Here is a 27,002-nt window from a genome sequence, read left to right on the forward strand (position 1 = left end):
ACTGTGGCTGGGCCTCACGTCTACCATCTGTGAAACGGGTAAGCATTCACAGAGTCAGTCAAATATGCACCGAGTGCCTACACGGCATTGTGCCACGTGCTGGGGATTCAGCAGAAAACAAGCCACAGTCCCTGCCCTGGAGGAGCACACAGTGGAAGCAACAAGGAGAGGGATCGGGCTATAATCACACAGCAAGGAAAGAGCTGCCATGGGAACATCAGGGGCCAGTGAGAGCTCAAAGGAGGCAGCACTTGTCTTTCAAGCTGAGTGCTGCCTCCTCCAGGCAGCCCTCCCTGACTCCCCCAGGAGCTAATTTAGGCTCCTCCTCCCCCTCCTCCTCCAGCTGGGCAGTGTGGAGCAGACAGGCTTCCTGGAAGAGGGGATATCTTCAGCTGAGGTCTAAAGGGCAAGTCAGAGTTAATCAGGGAAAGGGAGTTGGGAAGTGTGGCAGGAAGAGGGAACAGCATGTTCACAGGCCCAGAATCAACAGGGAGCATGGGCCAGTGCATAGAACCAGGAGTTCAGTAAGAATCAAGGGCCATGCCCCTGCGCCCCAGCCCCTGTACACACACGCTCCCCCAGGGCGTGGGCCCCGAGCCCCCGTGGCTGCCCTCACCCGGCGGACACTTGCTGCAGCACATCTGAGCTGTCTGGTCATAGTATTCTCTGAGCCGGCATGTGTTCCCGGATTCTGGGGCGTAGGGTGTAAATGCCACCTGGAAGGAAGAAGGGAAAACTGCCATCAACAGGGCCGCCCCTGGGTTCTGCCATGCCTGATGCCCAGGTCTCCACCCTGCAAATGTTTGGCCCTCCCCCTGCCAGGCGGCACTGATGATGGATGGAGAGGTTCCTCCCCCTGGAGCACAGTACAGGAAGGGGAGCTCGTGCCTTCTTTTACCTCTCCTGCCTCCCCACCTCGGTGTATCCTACTGTCTGCAGGCAGAAGCACTGAGTCTGCTGGCCAGAGGGCAGGGGTGCCTTTAGGCCTTCTCCAGTGCTGGGTGACTCTTAACTCTATATGGGACAGATATCCAGAAGATGGTGGCCTTGGTCACAGAGAACCAGGGTTCTCAGCACAAAGCTGCCCTCCACCAAGGATACCTCTCCTTCCCTCCCACACTGGAAACATCCCTTGGTCTTTCAAGATGAGTGCTGCCTCCTCTGAGAGGCCCTTCCTGACTCCCGGAGGTTAATTCAAGCTCCTCCTCCTCCTCCAGGCTCTCTCTAAACATGGAATATGACCCCTCTAACAGTCATCTCATTGTTCTGGAATGGTTACTTGCTTGTCCTTCCACCCACTGTGGGTATGTATGCACACACCTGTGCACACACACACTCACGTGATGCAGACAGCAGAGGTGGCAGCCTTGTCATCTCTAGACCCTCAATCTCTCACATGGGACCCACCGCAGAGCCAATACTCATCAGCCCAATGTTGGTTGATGACCATGACAATCGTTGCCATTTCTGAAGCACCGCCTAGGTACCAGGCACTGTTCTAAGCGTTTTCGCTGCTCGAGTTGGTGGGTGCTGTCGTACCCCACTCAGACCCCTGCTGCCAGCAGGGCACCTCTCCCCCAGCTGCTGTGGGTGTTGGCCGATAATGAATGCCCCACAGCCTCAAGGTGGGACCCACCCTGGTACAATTCATGGTCCAGAGCCACCTCCGTGGTGTCGGGCTGAAGCTGGTGAACACGTCCCTGCTAGGCCCCCTCCCCTGCCCTGTCCTGCCTGCTTCTCCTGGGAGCCCTCCCTAGTAAATCACTTTCACAAAGATCCCTGCCTCAAGCTCTGCTTCTAGAAGACCCTACCTGAGACAGGTGTGTGGTCTCAGCAAGACTTCCCAACCACCCAGTGAAGACGGAGACAGTTTCCCTACTGCAGCCATGTTATAGAACAGGAAACTGAGGCCTGAGAGGGCAGGTCACCTGCCCAAGTTCCCAGACCCAGTAAGTGACAGAGAAGGGTTTGGACCTGGGTCCCATCTGACTTCACAGCTCACAATCTCAACCACTGTGCTGGATGCCTCCAGGAAGAGATGAACAATGTAATGAATGAAAAGAGAGAGGGGGCTGGGTGTGAGGCCGAAGCACGCGGATCACTTGAGGTCAGGAGTTCGCGACCAGCCTGGTCAACATGGCAAAACCCTGTCTCTACTAAAAATCCAAAATTATCCCAGCATGGTGGCACGTGCCTGTAATCCCAGCTACTCTGGAGGCTGAGGCAGCTACTCTGGAGGCTGAGGCTAGTTGACAAAGCAAAACTCCACCTCAAAAAAAAAAGAGGGGAGAAAAGAGAAAAGCAAAGCCACCCAGAGAAGCTGCAGCCCTGGACAGAGGGGCAGACACAGAGCCCTCCTCCCTCGGGTCTCTGAGTGACCCTCCAGGAGTACAGAGCTGCGGCACTGTCACCACTGTGCCTTCCCAGGACCCCTGGGAGCAAGCCCCTGAGTGCTGCCCTCTCTCCTGAAAGATTGAGGTTGGCAGTCTGGGTTTTCAGGGACAAGCATTAATTAGCCACCTCTACCAGGCTGAGAGCAAGCTCGGAATGGAGACACTCAGGTGTAGGCAAACATGGGTGTGAACACATCTGTACAAGCAAAGCGGGTGCACACACCCCCCAAGTCCTTCAGGGGCCCCCACAGATGCGTCACCTGGAAGTGACCAAAGGGCAGTTCTAGGAGGTCAGAGCCAGGGCTGGCGCATACCCCACTGTATTGCCAGTGGCAGTCATGTGGCCAGTACAAGATCGAGATCCATAACCTTTAGTGAACGAGTGATGGGGTCTCTCCATAGATGAGAATACAGGGAGTCAGAAAGAATTGGTTTCAAATCCTCACTCCACCACTCAGTGGCTGTGTGGCCTTAGGCAAGTGCCTTAACCTCTCTGGACTCCAGTACCTAACATATAGGAGCAGAGGAGATACTAAAAATATTTCACAAACCAGCACAACGTGGGCACGGACCTATCCTGGACTTCAGCTGTCAGTAAGCCAGTCAGAGCAGACAGCAGCCATGACACCCAGCACCACCAGGCCAGTGCAGACCTGGCCAAATTTCTACCAGCCAAGGTGGCAGGTGGATTCAGTGTGCCTCCTCCTCCCCTTCCTCACAGCACTGCCTGGGAGTCAGGACCGCCCGGAGTCAGGGACTGCTGAGCCCTTGGCTGCACCTGTAGCGAGTGACAAGCAGGCCTAGAAACCCAGCTGTCTCCCACCCCGGCCTGGCAGGCAGCACCAGCCTGCCCTGGCTGCACCCCTCGGTGCCAACAGCTGGAACCCCTCAGCGGGAACAACACAGAGGAGCTGGGGCTTCCTGCTGCGGAGCAATTTGCCATTCTTCTGACCCCTAGGCCTTTGCCCCAGCTGACTTCTGGAACGGCCTGGTGCTTCCTATAACAAATTCCATGTGTCCCTTAAGAGCCCTGCTCAGGCAGCAGCCTCCCTCCTGAAGGCTTCCTGCCTGCACCCCACCCTGAATGAGTTACTCAGGCCCAGAGTCCCCACCTTCCTCCCTCACGGCTCTGGGGTTACCCACCTGCGCCCCCCGCTAGATGGGAAGCCCCCCTGAGGCTGCAGGCTGGGGGTTACCCTTTGCTGTTGCCCCATAGCCTAGCAGGGGGTAGGTGCTCAGCAGCTGCTAGTCCAAACTGTGGGCTGGGTTACAATGTCCTTTCCGGGAGGGATCTAACTCCAGCGCCAGGGCCGCAAAGCTCAAATACAGATGCAATTTCCACCCTGGCCTGCCCCAGAGGCCCACTCCAGGCCCATCAGCTCTGGTGAATTCTGGGCATGGGCAGTGGGACCCATGCTGCATAATAGGGTCTGAAGAAGTAACTTCAGCCCCCGTCTGGAGCCTCAGTTTGCCTGGGCATGGTGCTGCCATACACACTCGGTCCCAGGACTCCTCCCCACCTGGTTTGCTGCTGGAGCAGACTCCCAGGCACCCTAGACAAAAGGAGAAGCCTTCTCAGGTGTTCCCACAGTGTATGGGGGAGTTCACTGCCTGTGTCCAAAGCACCCAGGGGTGCCTGTCATGAATGCCAACCCCTACTCCCCAAACAAGTACAGAATCTCAGGGGTGGGCCCAGGAAACTGTACCACTAAAAAAAAGAAAACGAGAAAGGAAATCTCCCTGGTGATTCTCATGCTCCTTTGCAGAACATGCTCTGATTATGTGGCCCCCTGGATTGAGCAAGGTGACCTGGGGGAGGGGTGGTGGAGGGGCTCATGGCTGAGACCTGGCATCCAAAGGCTCTGGGAGCCCCTAACCCAGAGAAATGGCAGCTTCTGCAGCTCCCTCTGCACAAGCCATTCCACCGAATACTAAATGTGGCAGAGGGTCTGCCTGGCCCTCAGCAAACCCCCAAACTGCCTTCCCTGAAGGCTGCTGCTAGGCACTTCCCCAAGGGCAGGGGCTATGCCTCCGCCCTCTGACTGAACGGCCTCCCAGACGCAGCTGCCTCTTCCCTCAGATCACATCCCCCAGGCATGGAGGGGCTGCACCTCTTCCCTGGCAGCCCCCCACCCCGCACAGTGGCCAGCACAGGTCTCGTGGGAATCCTGCATCCCACGGGCTTCATCCCCACAAGTGCCCTTGGGGTAACCAGGGGAGCCCCTCACTCCTTCAGGGCCTGAGAACCACAGGGCCAGGGCGGCTCCAGGCGGCAGCAAGAAATCCCACCCTGGCTGGGGAAGGGTTTCCTGTCAGGGCTCAAAGGGCCTGATGGGAAAGAGCCCTGCCGTGGCCAAGTTTGGGCTCTTGAGAGCTGCCATGGACAAGGACTCCTGGCCACTAACGATAGGCAGCTGGACTCCCATGGCCCCCAGGCTGGCTGAGTGGTGACCTCCCACCTCCTCCCCTCCAGGTTCCTCTCTTATCTGAGGCTTTGCTGTGAGTGACCGTCCCTGGACTTCCTTCCTGGCTCTGTGAGGCTACAGCCCCCAGTAGCTGGCAGAAGGGGTCAGCTCCCTTGAGCAATCTCAGGCCTGTTTATCCTCTTGGACAGAAAAAAAAAAAAAAAAAAAAAAAAAAAAAACCACAGCCTTGTCATGGCTAAACAATGAGGAACAGAAAGCCCCTTGGCAAAGCAGAACAAAAGGTCACTCCCTCCATAGCAGCAGGCCCCAGGAGCAGGGGGCTGGGCCCAAACCACAGCCCTGGGAGCCGGCCTCTGGTCAACACAGGGGCCCCCTAGGAGGTCCCCAAAACATGGCAAGCATTCTCTAGGAAATGCGGGGCTACGGAAGCTTCCCGTTCCTTTGCTTTGGGTTGGGGAGGCTCCAGTTCACACCCCACTCACCCCACAGGGGATCTTTGACATGTTAAAATGAGGAAATAAGTTGGATAGTACTTGATTCAGTCAGCGTGTTTAGCAAACTACAATCTTCCAAAATATGGGGGGCCCGAGTGAAAAACTGAAAATCACTGGTGAGGGTTAACCTCATCCATTTATTTAACAGGCAGGAATCTGAGACCCAGTGGTGAGGGAATTGGAGAGGATGGATGGATGGATGGATGGATGGATGGATGGATGGATGGATGGATAGATAGATAGATAGACAGACAGATAGATAAAATAGACAGATAAGAGATAGACAGATAAGAGATAGACAGACAGATAGATAAAATAGACAGATAAGAGATAGATAGATAGATAGATAGATAGATTAGATAGATAAAATAGATAAGAGATAGGTAGGTAGGTAGATAGATAAAATAGACAGATAAAACAGATAGATTAGATAGATGATAGAGATAATAGAAAGTAAATACAAGATAAATAGATGGATGATAGAAAATATCAATAGATAGCTATATATATGTATATATATATATAGAGAGAGAGAGAGACAGAGAGAGAGAGAGAGACAGAAAGAGAGAGAGAATAGATAAAAGGAAGGAAAAAAGAAAACTGCACCTAAATCTAACATCCAATTGGTGAGACAGGTCTGACTGTGCCCATTGCACAGATGAGATAACAGAGATGGAAAAAGGCAAAGCCACCTCCCCTGGTCTCCCAGAGACTTTGGGCCATGCCAGGGTCAGGATGGCGGCAAGCAGAGAGAGGACTATGGATAAGAAACTCGTCAGGGCCCACCCACAGGCTCTGAACCATCTCCCATCTGGGACCACAGCTCCCATTTCCCTCCTCCAGATTGGGCTCCCTCCTCTAAGACAGGTGGAACCTGCAGTTAGCAGTAGCTCATCGGTTCCGGGCAACTGTGCGTGTTAGACCCACTGTCTGGTCTTCTCACCGACATTCACAGGTGCTCAGGGAGACAAAGCAGCGTGCCCGAGGCTATGGCAGGAGAGCTGCAGTCCTTGCCACCCCCAGTCCTGCCTCCCTTCTCTTGGGGCCCAGAGAGCTTCCCTTCCCCCTCGACATAGACACAGACCCAGGACTCCAAGGGCCCTGGAGCTGAATGGCCCAACCTCAGCAGCTCCTCGCACCATGCAGCCTCCATCCCAGATGGGAACTGTCTCTGTCACCCAGGGGTTAGACTCCCACCCTGTTGCTCCTCCAGGTCTCGGCTTTGGCCCTCTGGGGAGGAAGGAAAACAACAGGATATTTGTTAAGCACCTACTATGTGCCAGGCCAGATGGCAGGCACTATATAAAATCCCAGTTCCACCCTAAAAAGCAGGTGTGCATGGGCCCATTTCACAGCTCAGGGAGATCAAGTCACTTGTCCATGGTCCATGGAGAAAGTCAGGGGCAAAAGTGAAAGCAGTGATTCATTCATTCATTCATTCAACAGATGTGCTGAGCACCCAGGGTTGTAGGTGCTGGGTAAACAGTAGCATTGAACAAATCAAATCCCTGCCCCCGGGAAGCTACCGTCTTAGCTGGGGAGACACATGCACATTCAATAGAGAATTCAAGGTGGTGATAAGAGCTAAGGAAAAGGGTGACACGAGTTGCGGGGCCGGGGCAACGGGGAGATGCCCTTGGCACACTCAGTGCACGGCCAGGAGGTCAGGGCAGTGGGCCCAGAGCGAGTGGGTGAGGGTGAGGATGAAAGCAGCAGTAGGGCGTCTACTAGAAACCTGCTTCATGACAGTCATCGCAAAGGGCTGTCCCAGCATCATAGCCTCTCTGAATCCTCCCCTGGTCCCCCTGAGGCCAGTCCTATTATTATTCCCAAGTTACAGATGAAGAAACAGCCGCAAAGAGGCCTCCGCGCCTCCAGCCCTGCATTTCCTCCCTGGCCAGGAAGACGGGCTTCAACCCCCAGGCCCGCCCCTACCCCAAAGATCCTCTGTGTCCTCGCTCAGGTGTCCCCTCTGCTGTGGGCAGTAACCAGGTTCTCTGTGCCTCAGTTTCTCTGCCTGTAAAATGACAGTGTGGGCCTGGTTGATGCTCTAAGCAAAAGGACCAGCTCTGGGTTCTTAAGGCTGGGTGTCAGAGGCTCAGTCCCTCGTGAGACCTCAGGGGTGCTGGGTGGTGTGTGGCTCATCCACATGAGAGGTGGAGAAACAGCATGAGCTGAGAGGTGGGGGCTGGGATGTGGGGCAGAGTTGGGCTGGTCCTGGGCCTCTGGGAAGGGCGGAGGGTGGATCAGGGGGGCTTCCATGCTCAGCTTCTGCCCCCATCCCCTTTCCCCCAGGGAGGGCAGCCCGAGCAGGCGACTTCTGAGAGGAAAGGGCCAGAAATGTCCCCTTTCCCGGTTGTGCTGGACACCCGGCCTTGTAGGAGGGGCGCTGACTTAGGTTAGAGGGTCTATGTGCCTATGGAGAGGTGCCTGGCATGCTCTGTGCACCGCCAGGAGGTCAGGGTAGCAGGTCCGGGGCATCTGGGAGTGTCATGGACTTTCTCTGAGCCTCCACACTGTCACCTGTAAAATGGGAGTCGTACTCCTTGCCCTGTCTCCTCCAGGGGTTCTTGTGAGGAGCAAAGGCGGGGAGGTCTTCACTTGGGTTCATGATCTCCCAGATTCCTAGGGGCTCCATGGTGGTGCTGCAAGGGGCATGCAAAGGCCCTGGTCATAGACCCATGTTACAGAACATGAGAACTGGGTTCTTCCTGCCTTGGTTTTAGCCAAGAACTGGCAAGGCAAGAACACACCCAGGGCAGCGAACTGCCTGGCTTTAGTAGGGTGCTAGATGGCCCATGTGGGCCTTGCAAAGGAGAGGGCCTCCAACCTGCCTCAAGGGCAAGTGTGGGGAAGCTGACCTGTCACTCCTGGGGCTGGGAGTTCACCCCCAGGCTGGCACCAGGCCCGTTCCTCAGGAAGCCTTACATCAGGAGACCACGGCAGGGCCGGTGCTGTGATGGTGCGACGGAGGCCTCAGTGGGGCAGAGGAAGGAGAAGAGTGCGACAGGCCAGATGTGGTCCTCCTTGATAGGGACCTTGGGCTGGCTCAAAGGGACTTTGCTCAGAGGAACACTGGAAGGGTGATGTGAGTCTGGGTGAGTGGCCAAAACCCAGGCGCCGGGTTCTGTGAGCAGCCCGGCCAGAGGACGATGTGGCTGTGACACCCTGCAAGAAAGTGAGGCTCTCAGAGCTACTGAGGGCCGAGCTCCAGGGAGACAGGACCCCACAGGTTCCACCCTCCTTACACGCTGTCCCCTCTCTTCTCGCCCCGTCCCCCTCACCCTGGAGGACTCAAGAAGCACAGCTGGTGGACAGGGCTGCAGGTATAAGATTCGCTCAAGACTAGGACTCTGCTGGAGCCCTTAGCTAGTAAGGGGCAGGGCCAGGTGGCCAGGCAGGTCTGATTCTGGAGTCTGCATCAGCTCTTGGGGAATTGAGCAACCCTGGGCCAACTGACTTGCTGCTTGTCCTGTTCCCAGGCCAAGGCCCTGCGAGTACCCGAGGTGGGGGCCCTCCGTCCCTTCTCCTATTTATAAATAGACAGCAAGAGAGGAAGGAAAGAGGGGAGGCCTAGGGGAGAAGGAAAACGCTGAAAGCACCACATCTGCGGTGCCCTCTGCTCTTCCGGCCGCCTTTAGCACAGCCTTCTTTGGGGGTCTTCATGGCTCTATTGTTATTTTTTAATTTATAGAAAGAGACCGGGTCTTGCTGTGTTGTCCAGACTGGTCTTGAACTCCTGGCCTTAAGCGATCCTCCTCCCTCGGCCTCCCAAAGTGCTGGGATTACAGGCGTGAGCCACTGTGCCCGGCCTTCATGGCTTTTCAGTGTTCCGGAGATCACTTTTAGATGCCAGTACCCTTGAGAAGAGGTCATGCTCCCAGCCTTCCCCAGGGAGCCCCCCCGGGCAGGGATCCACCCGCTTAGAATGGAAGATGATATGGTGGGGAGGTGGCCACAGGGAGAAGCTTCAGGCTTTAGGGGTCGAGACCAACTCTTTACACAGAGCTGGAAGAACAGAGACTGTTCAGACCCAGGAAAAGTACCTACTGTGTGCAGGCACAGTACTAGGCACGTTCATATGCCTTCTCTTCATTTTATCCTAGCACTAATGCAATGAGGTCAGGATGACCCCATTTTACAGATGCAGAAATTGAGGCTTGGGAGATTTCGTGCAAATTATCCAAGGTCATGCAGCCAGTGAGTGGCACCCCAGGAGCGACATCAGCCTCTGTGCCCTCTGACAGTTTTGTACCCTGTGATCTTGTCCCGCTCCCTCATTTTACAGACAAGGAGCCCACACAGGGGAGTGGCTCTTCTATGAACACACTGTGAGCAGGGGAGGGTGGTTCAGTGACTCTCCAGGCAAAAGGGTCTCCAGGGTCTTAGGGCAGGTGCCAAAGCTGTGGGGAGGGGCAGAGGTATCTGCCCAAGGACCCAGGGACCCCCACACAGCGGAAACCCTCTTCAAGCAATGCGGAAACCACATCATTTGCATGGCGGGTCACGGGGACTCCTAGGGCGTGGTGGGAGGCAGCAGAGGCATTTGGGTCTTGACCTTGGGGGTTCACAGGAGCCCCATGGACTGCAGGGTGCAGCTACATCAGGCCAGGTCGTCACAGCGACGCCAGGGCCGGTGACAGCGGAGGCCCGTCTGCCGTCACGGAGAGGAATGGCGTCCGCGTTAGGAAGGACCGACCACATCACAGGCAGGCAGCCCGGGGGTGACACATCCCACTCCTGACTCGCTGCCTGTGATGTTGCTTTAGAAATGAGCTGGGGGCAGACAGGAAGACTGGGCTGGTATCCGGTTCTTGGAGCCAGGCTTTGTGCTAAATGCCAGGGTACAAAGACGCTGGGCATGGTCCCTGCCTGCAAGGAACCCTGAGTCTAGTGAGAGACGTCCCAGCCTCTCCCACTGTCACCCTCCAAGGGGCCTGCTGATGCCGCCTGCTCCATCTCCCACAACCCCTCCTCCTCGCCACCCTCAGCATCACCTGCCAGCTACAGGCTCCTTGGTCTTGGTTCCCAGCCTTCTTTCCCTTTCGGATGGACCTAAGCCCCCTTCCTACAATCAAGCCTGGCTCTCCTTAAAAGCTTCCAGCGGCTGCCACCACCTGCACAACCTCCTTAACCCCTGCCAGCATCTCCCACCTGTATTCATCACTCGCCTGTTGCCGTCACAACACAAAGCAGCACCTGGCTCCTCCGCCCCCTTCTCCACGCCTGTACTGCTGCTGCCTCTGCCCAAACGTCCTGACCCGCCACCCCCAACCTGGCAGGGCTGACTTCTCAGCTTCTTTCAAGAGTTCCCTCTGCCATCATTTCAGGGGGTCAGAGGTCCCTTCTAGGGGCTCCTGTGACAACCTGGGTGCATCCCTATACTGCCCACATCCGACCAGTTTTTGGCTAATTATTGGTTCCCTCGTGCCTCCCCCCAACCTTGACAACCTTATATGGGCGCTGAGCCAGACACATGGGCTTTGATCCAGTTCTGCCATTCCCCCACCTCCACTTTGTCATCTATAAAATGGCGACAGAAACAGTGCCCCCTTCACAGGGCTTTATGATTCATGAAGTCAGTTTGCGTGGCGTGCTTGGCACCATGCCTGGCAGTGGAAAGAGCTCAGTGTCACCCGTGTGTCTGCTACTCATCGCCCTACAACACAGCCAGCACACAGCCCACAGCTGGCATCTCATAGATGCCGAATTGCTCAACACAAGCAAAGTTTTAATTTTCAATTAGTTGAAATGAGCTGGAGCTAGCATGAGAACGGGGCAGGAAATGGACGTACAAAGAGAGGGGGCGGCGTCCTCAGAGCGACAGACTGAGCGCGCCCATGTTTAGATGACAGCGACTCACGGTCTCCTCCACCACCACCTCACTGGAGGGTGATGTAGGCACAGCGCTCAGGAGCCTGGCCACCTGGGGTGGAGTCTTGGCTCTGCCTCTAATGAGCTGCAAAACCCTAAGTATGTCGTTTAATCTCTGTGCCTCAAAGGCCTTTTCTGTAAAATGGGGATAATGTTCCCCTGCCCCCAGGTGGCTGCGACAGGGAAGGGCACTCTGTGCATTTAATGCATTGGTCTCTTGCCTCGCACCCAAGAAGCACCCGCTAAATGTCAGCTCTTTTTTTTTTTTTTTTTCTTTTGAGACAGGGTCTCACCCTGTCACCCAGGCTGGAGTGCAATGGTACGATCTCGGTTCACTGCAACCTCCACCTCCCAGGTTCAAGCGATTCTCCTGCCTCAGCCTCCTGAGTAGCTGGGATTACAGGGACGCGCCACCACACCCGGCTACTTTTTGTATCTTTAGTAGAGACAGGGTTTCACCATGTTGGCCAGGCTGGTCGCGAACTCCTGAGCTTGTGATCCGCCTGCCTCAGCCTCCCAAAGTGCTGGGATGACAGGCGTGAGCCACCGCGCCCAGCTAAATGTCAGCTCTTAGCCCTGGGCTCTCTGTGCCCTCCCAGCAACTGCCCGCCCCTAAGGGAAGTGACAGAGAGCAGTCCTTTTGTTTCCACCTCACAGTCAAGGAAGCCAAAGGTCATGGAGGAGCTCGAGGGGCCTGGGGGCACAGGGGCAGCAGCGCCAGGCAGGCCCTGGAATCCTGACCCCCAGACCAGTGGAGGTGCAGCCCATTTCACACCTGAGATGAGCAACCAGCCCTGCCCAGTCTCCTGCCCAACCCAGCCGGGGTAACCAGCCAGCGGTGACCAGGACCAGGCTGGCCCTGTGACTGACTGCAAAAGCTCCAGGGACAAATGGGGTGACACTGACCAGAATCAGTCCGCTGGGGCCAGGCACGGTGGCTCACGCCTATAATCCCAGCACTTTGGGAGGCCGAGGCGGGTGGATCACCTGAGGTCAGGAGTTCCAGATCAGCAGGGCCAATGTGGCAAAACACCATCTCTACTAAAAAAAAAATACAAAAAATAAGCCAGGTGTGGCGGCACATGCCTGTAGTCCCAGCTACTTGGGAGGCTGAGGTGGGAGAATCGCTTGAACTCAGGAGGCAGAGGCTGCAGTGAGCCGAAGCCAAGATCACGCCACTGCACTCCAACCTAGGCAACAAGAGCAAGACTCCGACTTTAAAAAAAAAAAAAAAAAAAAAAAAAAAAACAGAATTGGTCCATTGGGCTCAGGCTCAGGCCAGGCAGAGCTAAGGCCAGAGGGGCCTCATGTTGCAAAAAGCGGGTGGAGAGAGCATGCTCCTCACCTCCTGTGACCCCACCCTACATCCATGGCCCAGTCTAAAGGCTTCCTCCTCCTTCCTCAAGTGTCTGTCCCCCTTCCTTCCTGTTCTCTGTTTCTTCACCAACCCAGAGCTGTCACCTGAACTATGGTGACAGCCTCCTCATGGGCCTCCCTGCCTCCAGTCTCTCCATCTCATCTGTGCTTCACACTGAGGCCACAGTGATCTCTGCCCTGTCACTCTCTTGCTCAAAAACTATAATGGCTCCCCACTGCCTCAACTCCTGATAGGAGGAGTGTGTGCGGTGGCTGAGAGCATGGACACTGGAATAAGGATGCTGGCTTGAATCCATACTCCTTCCCCTCTTAGCAGGCAGCCTTGAAGGTGTTTTGCTTTGTTTTTAAATAAAGGAGTTCGTAGACCTCAGTCTTTTCATCTGTAGAATGGGACCGATAAATGCACATACCTCCTGGGGCTGATGGGAAGACTCAATAACACATGGAAAGTGTTTAGAAAATTCCTCCCAAATTATAGTTGCTACAGTTTTCTCAATGTAGTTGCTATCACTACCTCCATAAACTGGCCCTAAACTTACAGCCTCATGTGCTGCTGTCACTGTCCCCAACAAACCTTTGGCTCCAGCTAGGACAGCTGGGACAGTCTAACATTGTCCTCTAATATTCGGTTTTTGTTTTGTTTTGTTTTGTTTGAGACAGGGTCTCGTTCTGTCACCCAGACAAGTGCAGTGGTGCGATCTCAGCTCATTGCAACCTCCACCTCTGAGGTTCAAGTGATTCTTATACCTTAGCCTCCCAAGTAGCTGGACTACAGGTGCACACCACCACATCTGGCTAATTTTTTTTTTTTTTTTTTTTTTTTTTTTTTTAAGTAGAGACAGGGTTTCACCATGTTGGCCAGGGTGGTCTCGAACTCCTGACCTCAAGTGGACTCCCAAAGTGCTGGGATTACAGGTGTGAGGCACCTCACCCGGACTGTCCCCTAATACTCTTTCCTCCATACCTCCCTCCCCACACCATTCTTCTCCCTGTAGCCACTCATCCTAAACCTGCCTACCTTTCAGGGCTCAGCGGTTAGGAGGTCCCCTGTATGGGACTGGAGAAGGGCAGAATCAGGAAGGGGACAAGAAAAGACCAGGGCAATGACCAAAGGACCAAGTCACAACAGGAAGGAAGTTGAGCCAAGGGGTGGAGGGGTGATGTCTAGGGAGAATGGGATGCAGGAGCGGGGCTTGAGGGAGCTGGGGGGCAGGACAGGAAGGAGCAGGATTAGGGGCTTGCAAGGCTCAGGAAATGACAGCAGGAGCTGCTGGCGATGGGGCCACAGGAGCCTGGGGCCTCTGTAAGTTGCAGCCAGAAACTGGGGCTGGGGTCAGTGGGAGGAGGGGCCAGCAGGGACACCCAGAGCACTGGTGGGCGTCCTGCTAATTAAGGCAAAGGGCCAGAGCCCTTCCCCAGGGGTTCACAATCAAGTCCACAGCTGGGCCACACCTGGGCCTTCTGAGCTGGGTGACGTGGTGGTGCAATCTGCACTCCACTCCCTGCCCAAAGCCACTTACTCCAGCTGGGGCCAGGGAGGTCCTTGCTAATCTCAAGTGACAGTTGGGGCCACTGAGGTTCAGAAAGGAGAAGGGAACTGGCCAAGTTCTCCCGGAAGCAGAGGCTGGGCCAAGATGAGGCCTCAGACCCCTGACTCCCAGCCCCAGGCCCCACCCATTCCCATGGCCTCTGGCCTTGCTCCTGAAAGACCTTCAAGAACGCCTCCCGCTGACAGCTCAGAAGATGTCCTCCCTCCTCCCTGTCCACAGCCTGCCTGCCTCCAAATCCCCTCCCGCTCTGCTCTCCCACTCAGGCACACTGATTCTCTGAACCTGTGGCCACATCAGTCTCACTAGTGCAGGGCCACGCTCAGACTGAAGCAGACGGTGGGCCACTGTCTGGACAGCAAAGGAAAACAAACAAATCCCCCTGGGGATTTCTGTACCGTCTCCAGTCAGAGTGGCTGCGTCAAACCCGAGCCCCAGCTCCAAAAGGGACCCACGGAGGAGAGATCCGCTAGGCCTCTCAAGGAGCCAGTATGCCTGACAGAGATTCACCCTGCGGCCCTCGAAGTCAGGTTACACTGTCTGTTTTCCCAACAGAACATGCCCACTAGTGTCCAAAAGAGGGGAGAAGGAGGGCAGCTGGCCCTCCTGGGTCCTGAGAAGGGGCTCTGCAGCCCTCTCCAAACACCCAACACTTGCTGTGAACTAGCTAACAGGTCTCCTGAATCCAGCAACAGAATCAATAATCTAGCAACCATGAACCTCCAGGGTGATAATTCCAACCCCTCCACCCACCGCAAAGAAGAAATAGAGGCTGGGTGCAGTGGCTCATGCCTGTAATTCCAGCACTTTGGGAGGCCAAGGCGGGCAGATCACTTGAGGTCAGGAGTTCATGACCAGCCTGGCCAACATGGTGAAACCCCATCTCTACTAAAAATACAAAAGCTAACCGGGTGTGGTGGCTCACGCCTATAATCCCAGTTACTCGGGAGGTTGAGGCTGGAGAATAGCTTGAACCTGGGAGGCAGAGGTTGCAGTGAGCCGAGATCATGCCATTGCACTCCAGCCTGGGCAACAGAGCCAGACTCCATCTAAAAAACAAAAAAGGTCGGGCGTGGTGGCTCACGCCTGTAATCCCAGCACTCTGAGAGGCCGAGACAGGTGGATCATGAGGTCAGGAGATCAAGACCATCCTGGCTAACACGGTGAAACCCTGTCTCTACTAAAAATACAAAAAATTAGCCGGGCATGGTGGCGGGCGCCTGTAGTCCCAGCTACTCGCACCACTGCACTCCAGCCTGGGCAACAGAGTGAGACTCCGTCTCAAAAAATGAAGAAGAAATGGGGTCTCAGAGATGCAGGGTGGCTTGTCACAGTCCACAGGAAAGACAGGCTAGATGCAAGGGCACAGCTGGAGCCCTGGGATGCACTGCCAACAGTCCTCCCCCTGCACTCCCCCTGCACACTTGGGGCTCAGGCTTGGAGCAGAAGTAAATTATATCTTCCAACCCCCCATCAGCGAACAGACACTTCCTCCTCCAGGGCTCACAGCCAAGTACCTCAAACCACAGTGACATCACTGCCACCTGTGACATCACTACACACCACAGTGGAAAAAGACTGTGGGTCCCAGGGAGGTGGGCCCTGAGCGTCAGAGCCCCAGCCCCAAGGTCAGCTGCTCAGCAGAGGTGATCAAGGCCCAAAGCCCTAAGGGAAGGGGGCAGGACTCAGAACCAGGGCAGAGCAGCCTGCACCCATTACGGTGACAAAGGGCTTCTTCGAGGAAAACGCCCTCCCTGCTCAAGGCTTCCTTGAACCTGTGGGTTCCCAGAAAGCAGGCTCTGCAGTGCCTGCCTACAACGAGGACTTTCCCATAGTGTGGGGAAGGGGAAAGGATCCAGCTCTTGAACTTGGAAAGGTGCCACCTAGGTACCAAGGGGCAGAGAGGCAAACCCCAGTTCTGCCTAAGGAGCTCCACCATGTCCTTCGTGAAGGCTGAAAGGCAGCCGTGAATTCTTGATGGCCCTGGGGCCTGAGTCAGGAAATCATTCCACCCAAAGCAAGTGAGATTGAGGTCAGCAAGAAGAAGAGAATCTGGGGAACCAAGATATTGACAGTGGGGAGTCCTGGGCTCTCCCTCCTGGGGACTTTTAGATACCCCACCCCCAATGTGTGGCCTTTGTCAAGTACTCAAAGCTGACACTTCCCCAATATTCTACGAAAGCATTGGAACCAGGGCTGTTAGGTTTCACAGGTAGGGATGCTTAGCCCCAGAGAGGTTAAGTAACCCAAGCAAGGTAGCACAGTGAGCCAGTGACAGTGCTCAGATGGGAACTGTGATCTCCCAACACCCGGGTCAGTGCTCCTTCCTCAGAGCCATGCTGTCTTAGAAGTCACTTGGAGGCCGAAAATGGACAGCATGACCTCAGAAGAGTCCCCATAGGGCATCCCCTTCTCCGGGTCACAAGTAAACAGAACCTTCAGCAGTACAGAGGCTGGAGATGGAGCAGGTTTTGGAGACCACCTGGAATCTTCCCGTGCCCATCTTGCAAGCTGAAGCCTTGTGCACTGTCTCTGTGCTTCACCAAATGTACCCCTCACTCACCCCCAAAACACACAGCCCCTGTTACTCACTAAAAGGGGTGGTGAAGGGAGGGGAGGTGAGATCCTGACCCCGCCGCCTTTGCCACAATACGGTGTCCTAAGACCAGGCTGTCAAGCAGTGGGTATGAGAGGCCCAGTCAGGGGGCACTGGGGCAGAAGCACAGACAGGAAAAGGCAGGGGGGAAAGAAGTTGCTCTCTGAGATGATGGGCAGCAAAGCCACTTAGACAGGAACTCTGGGCAACTGCAGGGCTGCCAACCAAGCTTCCGGGCCCTGGGGCTGAGAGCAGAGAGTCTGACTCCACAGGGGTCCCCACCTAGGCCTAAGCACCACCCCACGGCCCAGAGAGTCAGGTCAGACCTGCAAAGCCACCAATGGCTCAAATAGCTGCCAATGCCAGGATTAGAAAGCACTTTTAATCCTGACAGCCAGTCCGTGAGGCTAGGATTACTCCCATTTTACAGATAAGAACACAGAGCCTCCGAGGGTTAGAAAGACTTGTCAGGGTCACACAGCCAGTAAAACAGCAGAGCAACGACTCGAGGTTTATCTGATTCAGAGGTCTGGGCCTTTTCCCAGAGTCATCAGTGCTGCTTCCCTGTGCCCAGACGAGGGTCCAGAACTGGGAGCCACAGCACCTCTCCTTTGTTCCTGTTCACCCCATGGCACCCCAAACCCCAGCTTCCCTCCTTGCCCACTTCTGGGTAAATCACACGCATTCTGGGGTCCTGAGTCACCATTGGTGAGTGGCCCCATCCCTCACTACACTAGGGATGTCGAGGGGGTGAGCAACGTGGGGAGAGGACCCCTAACCTCAGCAGACCCCATTCAATGGGAAGGGGGAGCCCAGAAAAATATCCTAAGAGATGGAGGCAAACAACCCCACCCTGCCACCACTGACTTTTCAAACCCCCTGTCTCCTCATCTGTAAAACAGGGCCATTATCAAGGTCAAAGTCAGATGAATATTTTTTGAACACTTACTATGTGCCAGACACTGTCCTAGGCCAGTGGTTCTCAATCAGGGGCAATCCTCTAACGCCAAAGGATACTTAGCAATATCTGGAGACATTTTTGTCACAAGGGAGGGTGGCGCTACTGCCATCCGGTAAGTAGAGGCCAGGGATGCTGCTAAACATCCTACAGCTCACAGGACAGCCCCGCAACAAAGAATTAAATGTCAAGGACGCTGAGATTGAAAAACCCTATTCTAGGCTAGAGTCTACAGTGGTGAATGAGTCCCAGCCCTCACGGTACTTACAATCTTGTGGAAGGACGTAATAAAAGTGAAAGAAATAGAATAGATCAAGAGCATTATACAGGAACACAAGGCAGGTCGGGGAGAGAGAGCACCTGGCAGGGAGCATTTACAGGCAGGATTGTCTACTTCAGCAGAAGGAAGTGAGGGAAGGAGATCAAGGGACATCAGCAGGAGGAGTATTGGAGGTGAGGGGGGGAAGCAAGTGCAAAGGCCCTGGGGCAGGTGTGTGTGCAGCACACCTGAGGACAGAAAAGCATGGCTCAAAAGCGAGAATGGGGCCAGGCACGGTGGTTCACGCCTGTAATCCCAGCACTTTGGGAGGCCAAGGCAGGTGGATCACTTGAGTTCAGGAGTTCGAGACCAGCCTGGCCAACATGACAAAATCCCGTCTCTACTTAAAAAAAAAAAATTAGCCAGGTGTGGTAGCACACACCTATAATCCCAGCTACTTGGGAGGCTGGGATGCCCTCATGACCTTGGCTGAGCTAGTAAGCCTATGTTCTCATCTGTGGATGTGGAAAGTATTCCCTGCCTGGCCCTTGTCACAGAGCCATGGGTGTGAAAATGGGTGAGGTGGGAAAATTGCTTGAACCCAGGAGGTGGAGGTTGCAGTTAGCAGAGATTGCGCCACTGCACTCCAGTCTGGGCGACAGAGTAAGACCCTGTCTCAATAAAAATAAAAAAAAAAATTAGGCCGGGCGCGGTGGTTCAAGCCTGTAATCCCAGCACTTTGGGAGGCCGAGACGGGCGGATCACGAGGTCAGGAGATTGAGACCATCCTGGCTAACACGGTGAAACCCCGTCTCTACTAAAAAAATACAAAAAGCTAGCCGGGCGAGGTGGCGGGCGCCTGTAGTCCCAGCTACTCGGGAGACTGAGGCAGGAGAATGGCGTGAACCCGGGAGGCAGAGCTTGCAGTGAGCGGAGATCTGGCCACTGCACTCCAGCCTGGGCGACAGAGCGAGACTCAGTCTCAAAAAAAAAAAAAAAAAAATTAAAAAGAAGAAGAAGAAGAAGAAGTGAGAACAGGCCAGGCGCAGTGGCACGTGCTTGTAATCCCTGCACTTTGGGAGGCTGAGGTGGGAGGATCACTTGAGGTCAGGGGTTCAAGACCATCCTGGACAACATGGTGACACCTCAACTCTACTAAAAATACAAATAAATTAGCTGGGCATGGTGGTGCACACCTGTAGTTCCAGCTACTCTGGAGGCTGAGGCAGGAGAATCATTTGAACTCAAGAGGCAGATGGAAGCTGCAGTGAGCTGAGATGTTGCCACTGCAATCCAGCCTGAGCAACAGAGCAAGACTCCATCTCAAAAAAAAAAAGTAGATTGCTGTAGAGTCGGGTGTAACATACATGCCATGGCTCCGGGAAACCTCTTCCCCTTCCCATGCACAACCGTCCCGGCTACTCCTCCAGGCAACATTGCATAGTAAGGGCCATAAAGCATCACCCAGCCCTGGGAGGGACAGTGCTACGGGGAGCCACTGTGCCAGGCACCAGGATGACAGGGTCACCTCTGACATAAGAATGCCTGGCAGGTTCTCAGCCTTTCACACCCATAGCTCTGTGACAAGGGTCATAAGGGCGGTTGGGACAGAGCCCAGGCCTGTGAGGTCTGTGACCTGTTGGTAGTGTAGCTCCTAGAGGGTTGGAGCTGGATCTTGAGGTCCCCAGAGCCAGGCACTGGGCTGGGCTTGGAGTAGGTGTGTCCATGAATTTTGGGGGAATGATTCAATGAATGGCCCCACCTCAGGGTGCCTGACCACCTACCCACTGCCCTCTAAAGAGGTGCCTGACCAACAGACCACACCCTCAGTCAACACACAGGCTCCCCACTGGGATTTCAGACAGAGGCAAAGACACAGAGACGTGGTGAAAGGAGGGAAGAGCCCCCAGGGCCAGCAGGTACCCCAGATCACCCAACTCCTCTCTGATGTCCAGCCTGGGAGCCCCCAACCTCTCCCCTAACCTGAACTGGCCCCAGGCCCTGGGTGATGAGGAGGCAAACAGCAGCACCTCAGCACCAAGACTTCCAGGGGGAGGTGGGCCAGGCCCATCAGGCAGACCCCTTATCCTTCTGCCCAGACAGCCCAGGCCCTGCTCAGCCCCATCAGAGGCACCAAGCACTCACCTACTGCCAGCTTTACTGCAATTTCTTTGTCAAATGAATAAATGACTAAGTGAATGAATGATATTTTCTATACCAGCCGGCAAATAAGACTTTTAAACGGGGCAAAAGCCCTGCAGCAGTGAGTCGGCTGCGTCCACGGCTAGTTCAGGTCTCCTGGAAGCTCCTTCTGCAGCTCAGTTGACTTCCATCCTGAGAACCCACTGTGTGTGAGGGCCTGGCTGGGAGCAGGAGTGGAGATACGGGCACTGGGAGGGTGCTGTGAAAGGAGCTTTGGAATCAGGCAGAACTGCATTCAAATCCTACCCCCAGCTCCCCAGCCCCCAGCTCTGTGATCCTGGGAAACGCCTCAGTTTCCACATCTCTAAAGACAAACGGCACCACCCACCTCTTGGGAGTTGCTGTAAGGGAGGTTTCAGTGAAATTTCGTGACGAAGTACCTAGCCCAGTGCCTGGTGCTTAGTGGGTGTTCAGAAATCAGGAACTATGGTGATGCTACTAATGCAAAGGAGGAAGAACCCACAGTTCCGGCCCTCAAGACACCTTCCATCCACTTAGGGGGTAAAACGCTAGATTAAAAGGCAGAATGCAATCTGTCCTCAAACAGAACAGAAGGGCCTGGGAGTTCAAAGAGAAGATCACATCCAACTGAGAAGGAGGAAAGGCTTTCCCACAGAGAATGGCATTTGCAGAAGGCCTTGAAGGATAGGGGTGAGGAGTGTCCCTTGGAGAGCGGACGGCACGGACAATGCTTTTGGCACGATGACACACAAGATGGCCATCGTCAGTTCTATAGAGGCTGGGGAGCACATGTGCAGGGAGGTGGAAGAAGAGCTCAGGCACCTTACTCTGGCCTGGGATCTCCAGGGGAATTTCTGCCTCGACCATTGGGAGCCACAGGAGGCTCCCCAGGCAAACAGAGAGGTGCCTCATGCTTGAGAAGGGTCTCTCTGCTACGGATCAGCGGGAGAGGGGGCAGGGCCTGGAGACCAGCTACAAGGCTGTGGCAATAGTCTGGGTAGGGTGGTGGAGAGCAGGGATGAGGGAGGAGGGAATCTGAGCTGCTACAGGAGCTGGTCAGGAGGGGAAGGAAGTGGGAGGGAACCCACTCCGGCTACTCCAGGACTGCAGCCTGGTATCCTGAAGAGCCCTGTGCCTGCCACCCCTCTCCCATCCAGGGGCTTGCATGACCCCAGAGTTCACCCAGGCAGGCCCAAGCTCAGTGGCAGGAAGACCCCCTCTGAGGCCAGAGTCTATGGCATGACCCCAAAGTCAAGCTGGGGACCACAGTCATCCCCATTCACACTCAGCCCTAGAGTGGGGACTCTCCGGATCCAAAGGCCACCCAGGACTTACTCTGGGGCAGTTCTCCAGGACCCACTCCTGACACCCACTGTGGGTGAGTCAGTTCTAGTCTGACAGCCCCCATCTTCCACCCACAAGAACTGGACTCTTTAGCCTCAGATCAATGAGTCACCTTATGTCACCACAGAAGCCAGTGCCACCTCCCACCTTCCTCCTCGGTCAAGATGTCAGATGGGGGCAGATGGGCCACGTGTCCATCAGGGGCAGCTCTGAGGAAGGATGAATGCCCACCTTCCCTGCAGTCTCAGGGCACAGGGGCCAAGGGCCGGAGAGACCCCCTTTGGAGGAAGAGTTCCCCCAGGCCCTTCCGTGAAATACAGGTTCTCTGAGCCTCAGTTTTCCTTCTGTAAAAAATGGGTTATCTTACCTTACCAAACCATGGAGACAGTCAAAAAAACGGGATAATCCTATGTTACCGAACCAGGAGAGTCAAAAAAAGGCAAACGGTACACAGTCCCTTGTACGCCCGTTGCTATTGTGGGAGTGATGTTCATAGGAGCCCCAGGGTTTCTGCTGTTGCCATTTTCCTGCGGCCCCTGGAGACTTCATTTGCCTTGCTCGATTACCAACCCAGACCTCCCGCGCTTCCCCTGCCCCCAGAGGCCACAGAAAGCAGACTCTGCAGTAGTCCCCAGACGCATCGGGAGGAAGCAGACAGGCAGCTAGCCCTCCAGTTGTGCCCTCAGTGGGCCTGACACACACCTGGCCCTGCTCTTCAGACACAGGACCCTGGTATTTCTAAGAAATCGGAAAACCGTCACCCAGAGGAAGAGGAAGTCTTCTGAAGAGGGTGCCCGGCGTGGGCAGTGGGGCAGCGCCCGGCACAGCCCCTTCTCCACCGCGTGGGAGGGGAGGGCTGTCGCAGCAGTCACAGGGGTGAGGGAGAAGGGGTCCCGGGTCTAGCGGGGGTCTGCCCAGGGCTCGCTGCTCAGCCCCAAACGCCCTGGCCTGCGCTCGCGGAGGAACCAGGGTGCGCTCCTGTCATGACGCGGGTAAGAGGGGTTTCGGGGGCCGGAGTTGCGCCCCGAGCGCACGTGTACGGGCCCGGGGTCCCCGGCGGGTCCCTAGAGGTGTGCGGCGCGTGTCTGACGCGGATGGGGGGCGGCGACTCGGACTTCCAGCCTCCCAGCCCGTGACAGCACCCTGGGAGAGCGCGGCCCGGGCACCCGAAGGCTGCGCACCAGCCGGGTGGGCATGCGGGGCGGCTGTCCCCCGTGGGCCGCGCGAGTCACCCACCTGGGCGGGCAAGGCGTGCCCCGCGGCCCAGAGCTCCAGTCCGACGGCCAGCGCGGCCCAGACAGCGGCGGGCGCCATGGGTGCGGGCGGGATCCGGTTGCCCCCTGCCCTCGCGCCCTCGCGCCCTCGCAGCCCAGCGCCTTCTCCCCAGGCTCCGCTGTGCTCTGCAGCCGGCGACTGAAAGCGAAAGCCCGCGCCCCATCGGGCCAGAGGCCAAGCGGCGGGGCGGGGCGGGGCGGGGCCAGCCGGCCTTGGACACGCCTCCTCCACGCCCCTCCCCAGCCTCTGCTGGGCCTCCCAGCCGACCACCCCAGCGTCGCTGGGCCAATACCTCCAGCGTCACTCCCAGCACTCGGTGACCCTTCAACCTCCTCCTATCGTCCCCTCCTCTTCGAGTCACCATCTCCACCTGCCCGGCCTCCACCTGCCCTCCCAGCTCCCACAGGTTTCCCTGTCCCGTGAGGGTGAGGCACTAATTTGGAAAAACCTCCCCCAAAGCTGACACCTGCTTTAGGGGAACCAAGAGAATTCTAGATCATTCGCTCATTTAGACTCTATTTAAGTATATTTAATTCTTATTTTTTAATTTTTTTAGAGACAAGGTCTCACTCTGTCACCCATAGCTCACTGCAGCCTTCAACTCCTGGGCTCAAGCGATCCTCCCACCTCAGCCTCCAGAGTAGCTGGGACTACAGGCTCGGGCCACCATGCTGGGCTGATTTTTTTGTACAGACGGAGTTTCGCCATGTTGCCCAGGCTGGTCTCAAACTCCTGAGCTCAAGTGCTCTTCCCACCCTCAAGTGATCTTCCCACCTCTGGCCTCCCAAGGTGCTGGGATTATAGGTGTAAGCCACTGCACCTGGCCTGTTTAGACTCTAGAGCCAGATCACCTGGATCTGGATCTCTGAACTCACCTCATGGGACTATTCTAAAAATTTAAGGATATGTAATATACATAATGCAGTCTGTACTTTATATATACTTAAGTGTCTACATATATAACAATAGGCATGTATAAATCTTGGCTGTTGTTACTACTCTTCATGTGTTCATCTTTCCGTAAACATGCATCCAGCCCTTCTCACAGTGAGAAGACTCTGCACTTCCCTGATCAAGTCTGCTGCCCAGGCAGTGGGCAGATGAACAGAGGCTGGGAGAGAATGTCACCTGGGAAGCTGTGGGGCCCTGAGGGGCTGCTGAGGCCAGGCCCAGGAGAGCTGGCTTCCCCAAGATTTACATCATGACTGAGCACCCATTCCAGCTGTGATCTGTCCCCCGATCCCCACTTTGAGTGCCAGCCCTAATACAAGTCCAGCCCTGCAGGGGCAGAGCACATTCCTCCAGCCCTGGATTACGGGGATCCTAGCCCCCAGCACATAGGGCATTTCTAAGGGTTGGGGTGGACTGGGTGGCAGGAGGCGATTCTCTTCCCAGTTTCCTCACTGCAGGCCGCCTGAAGATACAGAGACCCTTGCTCTGGGCCACCAGCCCCACAGCAGAGCCTGCAAGGATGGTGCTTCTAGGTGCTGAGTGAGAAACTGGGAAGTGATTCCTGGGGGATGGAAAACCCCACCTCCTACCCAGGAGGCTGGGAAATCACCTGGTTTCCACATGTTTCTGTGATATGGGCCACGCTGAGGGTGTGGCTGGTGTGACCCACAGCCTTAACTCTGCAGAGAGGCTCAGCCACTGGACAGGCATGCAGAGCTCTTCTGGCCCTTAAGAGAATTGCCTGGGAGCAGCTCCAAGGACTCCCTGATCCCTAAAATAGAGCCGAAGGCAGGAGGGAGATGTCACCTGGTGGAAGCAGGGGACAATAGTTCTCTCCAGTTGTCCCCCACACACCTCAAGACCAATGGGTCCCACAGACTCTCTGCACACCCCCCCCCCCCCCCCCCCCCCCCCGCCAACAACCGGCTCCCCCTACCGGTTTCCCTATCCCAGTGAATGACACCATCACCTCCTGAAGGTAAGGATTCTCCCAGGCTTAGGTCCCATCCTGAGAGCTAATTCAAGCTCTAATCTCTACGCAACATGAGGCTTCTCCCCTTCTCCAGGCCGACCCAGGCTTGAGAGCAGGTGACTTCTCTCTGGACTCTGCCAAGTGCAGTTCTTGACTCCTCCAGGGCCAGGCCCAGGGGTGAGGGTTTGGGAAGGAAAGGGCACAGTGTTCCATGGCAGCCAAAGTTGTCACCCATCTGGCATTGGGGCCTTTGGGGACAGTTTCCAGCTCATTCTCTCTGGGCCTCTTGTACAGGTTTCTTGGAGACCTTCTTACTGACTCCACTGGCCACAGCTCCCCAGCACCAGAAATGCCTGCACCTCCTGCTGGCCACAATTCACCACCTCCCCTTCGGCTCCTACAGGGTGGTGTCCTCCTGGCTTCTCCTGCTGAGGCCGCCTCCCTACTAGGAAGCACTGTGGGATGCAGATGGCCAGACTGGCCTCCTCACTGGGGTCCATGGTCACCTTGCCCTTTGCTGCGCACCTATAGCAGCCCAGCTCACTCTCCGTGTACCCAGGTTCCCTCCAGCAATGCCAGCTCAGGCCCATCCAGCCACAGGCTCCTTTATTAAGCACCTGCTGTGTGCCAGCCCTGCAGCACTGGGGACTCAGCAGTGGACAAAATAGACAAGAATCTCCCACCTGTGTTATGTCCTTAAACTCCTAGGATATGAAGCTCCCAGATAGGCCCCTCGCATCCCCTCCTGCTTGGCCCAGGATAAGAGGAAGTGCCCTCTCGTCTCCAAAGGGCAGCAGGGGGCACTCAGCACAATGGCGACTCCTTCCCCAAAATCCTCTCTCTTGGCTTCTCCAACCCCACATCTTATTTAGGCTGGGGGTGGCGATGGCCAGTTCTGGCTGAGTCAGTTTGTCTCTCCACATGACCTGCGTACGTGGTCCGGGACTTTCTCTTCCTGGGAGGGGGGGGGATTGATCTTGACACTCACCATATTGTACCTGCCACTGGGGAATCTGGTAAAACTCAGTGATAGCAGAGGCAGTGTGGAGGGCCTGGACTCTCCTTCTGCCCCACAGCCCAGCCCTGGCTCTATCTCCCACCCATGGTGCTCGGGGCCTCCCGATGAGGCTCTGGCCTTCAGGCTCTGTCCCTGAATCTGCCGCTCCATGGAGTGGTCAGACCCAGCCCTGCAAAGCATAATCCACTCATGCCACTCTTCTAGCCCAGGGTTTCTCAACCCAGAGGTCATTTTACCCCCTCTCCCACCCCAGCACATTTGGCAATGTCTGGAGACATTTTAGGTGGTCACAGCTGCAGGGGGCAGGGAGAGGTGCTGCTGACATCTCGTAGGTGGAGGCCAGGATTCTGCCGAACATCCCACAATGCTCAGGACAGCCTCATCACAGAGAATCAGCCCTCCCAAAACATCCAGAACGCCAAGGTTGAGAAGTAACCTAGCCCATGGCTCCCCATGGCCTTTAGAACTGATTTCAGCCTCCTCCACAAGATGCTGGAGGCCTTCCTGTCCTGGCCCAGCTGGCCCACCAGGCAGAGCCCCACCACGAACCCAGCTCCACACGCTAACTCCCTGGGCAGCCGGGGCAACCCTGAGTTCCCACCTCCATGCCTTTGTCCACGCAGGTTCCTCTGCCTGGGGTGTCTTTTCCTCTTTGTTTGTTTGGTGATCACCTACTTGTCCTTCCAGTCACAGCCCCCCTCCCGCTCTTCTGTGAAACCACCCTTGACCACACCCCACCAAGCTGGGCAGGATAACATGGTATGTCTACAGACTGTTAGCATAACACTCACTCCGATATTAGTCGCTTACATGGCCCTCGCCTCTCTTAGTAATTGTGATACTAGCGGTTATGGAAAGATGACTTACACACTTTGTCTTGCACCGGGTGGGGGGCAAGCTTTATGGTATGCTTATCCAGCGAGTACAGGGTACAGTTCGTTCAAACCTGGTTTGGTGGCTTCTCCATAGCCAAGGGGCTCTTCTCAGCATGCAGCTCTCACACTGCTGGACCATATGATACCCGAGGGTAGGGGGACTTTCTCTTGGTCCCCTCTATTTCCCTTAATTGAGCCCCTTCTTGTGCATCTCCTGTATGTTCTGGCCCAGGAGATACCTCACAGGAGGGGCTTGATAAAGTTGAAGTGAATAAGGACCAAATACAGGACGAAGGGTATGCAGGAGGTGATGAAGGAATGAAGACTTGAGTGAACGAATGAACGAATGAATGAATGGGTACATGGATGTCCGGGTCAAGGCTCAGGAACCCAGTTCAGCCCAATCACTTCCAGGCCCTACGTACCCAACCCAGATTCCCAAGTCATGCATCTGGTAGGCTCCCAGCCCCACAGTGCAG

The 27,002-nt window shown here is 55.7% G+C and overlaps 1 protein-coding gene across 2 annotated transcripts in view; it reads right to left on the reverse strand.

The window, feature by feature from the left end:
• The window catches only part of TNFRSF1B (TNF receptor superfamily member 1B), a 42,766-nt gene extending 19,878 nt beyond the window's left edge, over window positions 1–22,888 (reverse strand). For both annotated transcript variants that reach the window (XM_010371733.2, XM_010371732.2), the window contains exons 1-2: window positions 22,668–22,888; window positions 617–716 (exon numbers count right to left, since the gene is read on the reverse strand). In XM_010371733.2, the coding sequence (XP_010370035.1) occupies window positions 617–716; window positions 22,668–22,745 (178 nt within the window). In that variant the 5' untranslated portion in view covers window positions 22,746–22,888. The remainder of the gene's footprint in view (window positions 1–616; window positions 717–22,667) is intronic.
• Window positions 22,889–27,002: the final 4,114 nt, after the last annotated feature.

This window comes from Rhinopithecus roxellana, chromosome 12 (assembly GCF_007565055.1).
Source record: "Rhinopithecus roxellana isolate Shanxi Qingling chromosome 12, ASM756505v1, whole genome shotgun sequence".
Taxonomy (NCBI): Eukaryota; Metazoa; Chordata; class Mammalia; order Primates; family Cercopithecidae; genus Rhinopithecus; species Rhinopithecus roxellana.